Raw genomic sequence first — 5,818 nt, forward strand, 5'->3', positions numbered from 1 at the left:
CATATGTATTTTATTTTAAATTTAAATGGATTAGACCTAATATAAAAATGCATCAATTATGATTTGTCGCATTTTGTAGTATTAGACATCTTAAGGCGTCATACACTAACACTCAAATAAAAGAAACGTAATAGATTACTCAAGAAAAGAGGAAGAAAAAAAAGCGTGCCTACAATACTCACGAGTGTGGCTGAAACATGGTGGGAATTGATCAGAGAATGTTTTCCCTATCCTCATTTAAGCCCTCGTTATTATCTCGTCCTATCTAATCCTAAGTGGGAAATCCTCATTGAGGTTGGATTCCCCATAGGATACCATTTATGTAAAAAAAGAATAATAATAGTAAATAAAATTAATTTTAAAAAAAAAACTAAAACAACACAAAATATACACATATTAATAAAATACCACAAATTTAACTCATAATATGAATAAATATACCTAGTATATATATATATTTTTTAAAATTGTTTATTAAAATATGCTTACAAATAATAAATAAATAATTCTAAATAAAAATAAGATAGGGCCAGAATTGCACCCATCCTTGTCCCAACCCAGCATGAGGATGAGGATGGGGCATATAGCCCCATTTAAACGGGAATCACCACTCCATACTAATCAGCAAAAATTATTCCTACTTGTCAACCTATTTTTTTTTTAATCTGAAAGCAAAATGCTTATATATCAACCCACTTGAATTTAAAAGTTGGGTATGTAGCCTTTGTCTTGGGTTATTTTTGACCAAAAGGCCCTTTTCTTATTGATCTTCATTTCCTTTTGAACTCTTTATTTCTTTTGATAGTAAATAGGTTTTGGTGGTGGCGTTGTTAGTATTGATTAATATATATACTTTCTCTCATTCTTTGTAGCCACGGATAATATATATATATATATATATTACGTAAAAAATATGTAGATAACGGAAATTTTTTGTTTTAACAGTTTTTTTTTTCGATTAACTTTAACAAAATATTCTTATATTTAACAGAATATTCTTATATTTAATGGTAGATTGCAAACATGACTTAAACTTACGTAAAATTAATTAAATAAATTAAAATGAGATATTTTTTAGATATTTTATAATAATAATTATTTAAAAATAATAAAATCATACGTTTTATAAATTAAATAAAATTTAATTAAACTTCATATATTAGAATAATATCATATTAAACATATAATATAATATAATCTACTATTAACTAACAACAAACTTCTTCTAAAAAAAAAACTAGCGACTGAAATTTAATTAAAATTCATATATAATATATATATATATATACTATTAATACCATATTAATATGATTAATATATATATATATAATAAAATTCAAATAGCGGAAAATTTAACAACAACGTTAAGTTCATTAATTATTATATATAATTTTAGTGTCATATGTATATACATGTTTTAATATTAACATACGTTTTATAACTTAAATAAAATTCAATTAAACTTCACATGTTAGAATAATATCATATTAAACATATAATATAATATAATCTACTATCAACTAGCAACAAATTTTTTTTCAAAAATAAAATAAAATAAAAAATAGCAACAAACATAAATTTAAAATTCATGTATAATATTAATATTATATTAAACATGTAATATATAATCTCTTGTTATTACTGTCAAATTTAATAATTAGAACAAACATAAACTTAACAAAACTAAATTAATTAAAATAGGACACTTTTAAGATATTTTATGATAATTTAAATAATTAAATCATCTTTATTTAAAAATAATAAACCATACATATCATTTTTTTTATTTTATAAATTTGTGTAACAGTTTGTTTTTTTTTTTTTTTATCAAGAAAAGAGGTAATTTATTGATCAAAACAGACTGAATACAACCAGAAAACAACCAGAGCAAACAAAGCTCTCAAACACACTGATTACAACCAGAAAACAAGCAGAGTAAACACAGCTCTCAATCAATACAGTCTAGACAGAAATTGATTCATTTGAATAGCTCTAGAAGTCCTAGCCTTAGAACGAAGCTTTAAGCCAATTAATCTAGCTGAAACAGAGGTTTTAATGAGACTAGAAACAGTAGAAACTAAAAAACAGCTGCTGTCAAAATAGCATTTGTTCCGAGTAAGCCAAATGTAATACACTGAAGCTGCTAGAGCTGCAATAGTGATCTGGTCTGTAATGTTCTTCCTATCAGCCTCCAGCCAGCTGCACCAGTCTGTGTAGATAGGAGGCCATCGGAGCCCTTGCAACCAGTCAAAAACATCCTGCAAAACTCTCCTAGAAAAAACACACTCAAAAAATAAATGAGAGTGATTTTCAGGCAGGAGGTCACAAATCGGGCACAATATGGAGGGAAGGGGTATATGACAGTTGCTAAGTAGATCTCTAGTTGCCAGTTTTTGAAGGACCGCTTGCCAAAGGATGAATTTGTGATTAGGCACTGAAGTAGAACACCAAACTGAATTCATGATAGGCTTTGGGCTGCTGGACAAAATCAGCTGATACAATCTAGACAAGATCAGCTTCCCATTAGCTGAAGCAGAAACCAGCAAAGAAAAAGAGAAATCTTTGCTAATCTTAATCAATTTTTTCCAATACCAACTAGCATCCGGATGCACCTTGTAATCCCAAATCTAAATCCCTTTCAAGTAGATACAGTTAACCCATTTTACCCAGAGCAAGTCCTGCTTAGAAGAGATAGCCCAAATGAATTTAGATAATAGCAATCTATTCCAAAGAGGCCCCTCCTTGAAACCTAATCCACCATGACTCTTAGGGCAGCAAACTAACTCCCAAGAAGTAAGATGAAATTTGCTCCTATTTCCTTTACCTCCCCAAAGAAATAATCTGCAAAGATGATCAATCTCCTTGAGGACACTTTGAGGTAAAAGGAAGATGCTCATCCAGTAGTTCCTAATACCCAACAAAACAGATTGGATCAACTGCACCCGCCCTGCATAGGAAAGGTTCCTACTCGCCCAAACACAAAGTCTCTGTCTAACCTTCTTTAGAATTATATCACAGTCCATTGCCTTCCACTTCGTTGGTCTCAAAGGCAGACCAAGATAAGTCATGGGAAACTCACCTTCTTTCAGCTGAAAAATATTCAGTAAACCAGCTTTATCTTGGTCCGAAATTCCACCAAAGTAAACTCTGGATTTGCTTTTGTTAATAACTAGAACAGAGGCTGCTGAAAACTCCTCTAAAGAATGCTGAATAATTTGAATGGAGCTAGAGTTTGCTTTACACACAACAAGTAAGTCATCGGCGAAACACAGATTAATTAGATTTAAAGATTTACAAAGCGGATGGAATTTGAAACCTTTTCCTTTAGCTGCTTGAAGTAAGGAACGGGTGAGGTACTCCATAACTATAACAAAAAGTAACGGAGATATGGGATCGCCTTGGCGAAGACCTTTACCTCCTTGAAAGTTACCATGAAGACGACCATTCAACATAAGACAATAGGAAGCACCTCTCATACAAGTCATGATCCATCTTATGAAGCGATCAGGAAAATTAAAAGCTTTCAGCAAGTTTTCAAGAAAGTCCCAATCTATTGAGTCATAGGCTTTGCTCAAGTCAATCTTCAGTAAGCAACGAGGAGAGCTATACTTCCTGTTATAACCCTTTAAGAGATCTTGAAGAATTAAGACATTATGGGCAAGAGATCTGTCTTTTATAAACGCCCCTTGGTTTTGGTTAACCAACTTTGGAAGGATACCAGACACTCTATGACAAAGCATTTTGGAAATGCATTTGTAAAGAGTAGTGCAGTAGGCGATTGGTCTATAGTCAGCAGCTGTTTTCGGATGTTCCATCTTAGGAATAAGAGTTAGAATCGTGCTATTCATTGCTTTAGGGATAATCCTAGTATCAAAAAAATTCAAGAACAGCCTTAGAAATCTCCTTCCCCATGTCTTTCCATAAGCTTTTGAAGAATCCCGCCCCAAAACCATCTGGACCTGGGCTCTTAATAAAGCTGATACTAAACATAGCTGTTTTAACATCTTTGTTTGAGAAAGGTTTGATGAGAGCCAACTGGTCTTCAACACTCAAAACAGGTCCCAAATCAGATATAACATAATCGACTTTCCCTGAAGCTTTGATAGAACAACCCAGGACTGATTTAAAATGGTTAAGAAAGTGAGAAATAACCTTTGGATAACTGTCCTCAACTTTACCATCTTCAGATATATAATAAGCAATCCTATTAGCTCTCTTCCGTTGCTTTATATAGGCATGAAAGTATGAAGAATTTTCATTGCCAAATTGGATCCACTCCATCTTACTTTTTTGTCTAAGATAGCTGCCATAAACCTTTTCTTGTTGTTTAAATCTCTGAAAAGCAACTCTCTCTGCTGAAGCTAAAGTCTGATTCCGAGGGTCTGAGAAAAGATCATACCGAGCCTTTTGAAACTCAGTTTTACAGTCTTCATAGCTTCTGGCCACATCTCCAATTATTCTCCAGTTGAACTTTTTCAAATCATGCTTCAGACGCACAAGTTTCTAGAACACTTGATCAAGGCCACTTCCTTTGAGTCTAAGATCCCTGTTCCAGTTAGATAGGACAATAGAACTGAATTGAGGATGACTAGTCCACATATTATAAAATCGGAAGGGAATAAAACCCTCATTTGAGATACAACAATGCTTCAAAAAAATAGCACAGTGGTCAGAAGAAACCTCCCAACTAGCAACTGCAATAACAGATGGAAAGCCATCCAGCCAGTCCTCATTGACAAAAACTCTATCTAGTTTAGAGTAAATTCGTTTATCCCCTTCTTGATTATTGGACCAAGTGTAAAAAGTACCCAATAATTTCATTTCTTCCACCAGCCCATGATCAAGCCAATTTCTAGCATCTTCAAGCTCTTTATGCAGAATACACCTGCCACCTCTTCTATCATTAGGGTCAAAAGCAGCATTAAAATCTCCCATAATAAGCCAAGGTTTAATTGGAAGAGACAAAGAAGACAATTTAGACCAGAGCAGTTTCCTAGTATCCAATTGATTAGATCCATACACCACTGTGAAGCAAAATTCCTGACCAGTGATACAGAATTTAACTTTACAGTGAAGAAATTGATGATGGTCTTTAATGACTTCCACCTTGACCCAACTTTCCTTCCATATTAAAAGAATTCTACCCTCCACCCTTATACTGTTATGATAATTCCAGCCGTAAAAGCAAGTACCCATAGCATCCTTCAGTTTATCACCTTTTATTTTTGTTTCTAAGAGAGCTCCAATACCAATCTTATTAATTCAGCAGACTTCCAACACAGCCACCTGTTTATTCTTCTTATTTATACCCCTAACATTCCAACTCATTATGTTGAAATTGTCCATTCAGATTCAATAAAACTGAAGGGTCATTGAGAAATTTCTTCTGTTCCTGAAGAACACTAAATGCATTCTTACTATTCTGATCTAAGACAAGGGATTTCGACTTTACAGTACCTGGGTTTTTTGGGGTAGACCAACCTTGGTCCTTAGGAAGCTCCTCATGTTGTGGTATCTTCTCCTTTTTAGATGAGGAATGAGCTGAATTGTCCTGGTCTTGTTTCTGAAGGGTGCTACAATCTCCTAGAGCAGAACCTCCATCCGCCTGATTGACTGGAATTTCCTTCTTCCTCCAGCCCAATCCTTCACCAAATTTGCAAGTAGAAACAGTATGTCCTAACTTCTTACATTGAGGGCACTTTGTAGGCATCCATTCATATTCAATCACTTGGCGAGGCGGCGTAAGGTGGCGCAGAAGCTTGTTCAGGCAGACCCCCGCTCCGAGCTCCCTTCATCCACTGAATCCCTACCCACTGGT

At 33.9% G+C, this 5,818-nt stretch overlaps 2 protein-coding genes across 2 annotated transcripts; both read right to left on the reverse strand.

The window, feature by feature from the left end:
• Positions 1 to 1,952: 1,952 nt before the first annotated feature.
• LOC133806637 (uncharacterized) lies at positions 1,953 to 3,848 on the reverse strand. The gene is made up of 3 exons (XM_062244730.1): positions 2,651 to 3,848; positions 2,410 to 2,527; positions 1,953 to 2,271 (listed from the first exon to the last, which is right to left on the reverse strand). The coding sequence occupies exons 1-3, from the start codon at positions 3,846 to 3,848 to the stop codon at positions 1,953 to 1,955; spliced, it is 1,635 nt and encodes a 544-aa protein (XP_062100714.1).
• A 22-nt stretch (positions 3,849 to 3,870) lies between these two features.
• Positions 3,871 to 5,196, reverse strand: LOC133806638 (uncharacterized). Its single transcript, XM_062244732.1, has 2 exons — positions 4,681 to 5,196; positions 3,871 to 4,485 (listed from the first exon to the last, which is right to left on the reverse strand). Exons 1-2 carry the CDS (start codon positions 5,194 to 5,196, stop codon positions 3,871 to 3,873), a joined length of 1,131 nt encoding a protein of 376 aa, XP_062100716.1.
• Positions 5,197 to 5,818: the final 622 nt, after the last annotated feature.

Source organism: Humulus lupulus, chromosome X (assembly GCF_963169125.1).
Source record: "Humulus lupulus chromosome X, drHumLupu1.1, whole genome shotgun sequence".
NCBI classification, from domain to species: Eukaryota; Viridiplantae; Streptophyta; class Magnoliopsida; order Rosales; family Cannabaceae; genus Humulus; species Humulus lupulus.

What these genes read in the sequence shown, in the direction of transcription:
- LOC133806637 (XM_062244730.1), bottom strand. Translation starts at nt 3,848, where the DNA reads ATGAATAGCACGATTCTAACTCTTATTCCTAAGATGGAACATCCGAAA. An exon ending in CTGGGTAAAATGGGTTAACT is followed by an intron (nt 2,528 to 2,650) that starts GTATCTACTTGA and finishes TTTCTGCTTCAG; the next exon opens with CTAATGGGAAGCTGATCTTG. An exon ending in AATCACAAATTCATCCTTTG is followed by an intron (nt 2,272 to 2,409) that starts GCAAGCGGTCCT and finishes TGTTTTTTCTAG; the next exon opens with GAGAGTTTTGCAGGATGTTT.
- LOC133806638 (XM_062244732.1), bottom strand. Translation starts at nt 5,196, where the DNA reads ATGGGTACTTGCTTTTACGGCTGGAATTATCATAACAGTATAAGGGTG. An exon ending in TTGCAGTTGCTAGTTGGGAG is followed by an intron (nt 4,486 to 4,680) that starts GTTTCTTCTGAC and finishes GTGCGTCTGAAG; the next exon opens with CATGATTTGAAAAAGTTCAA.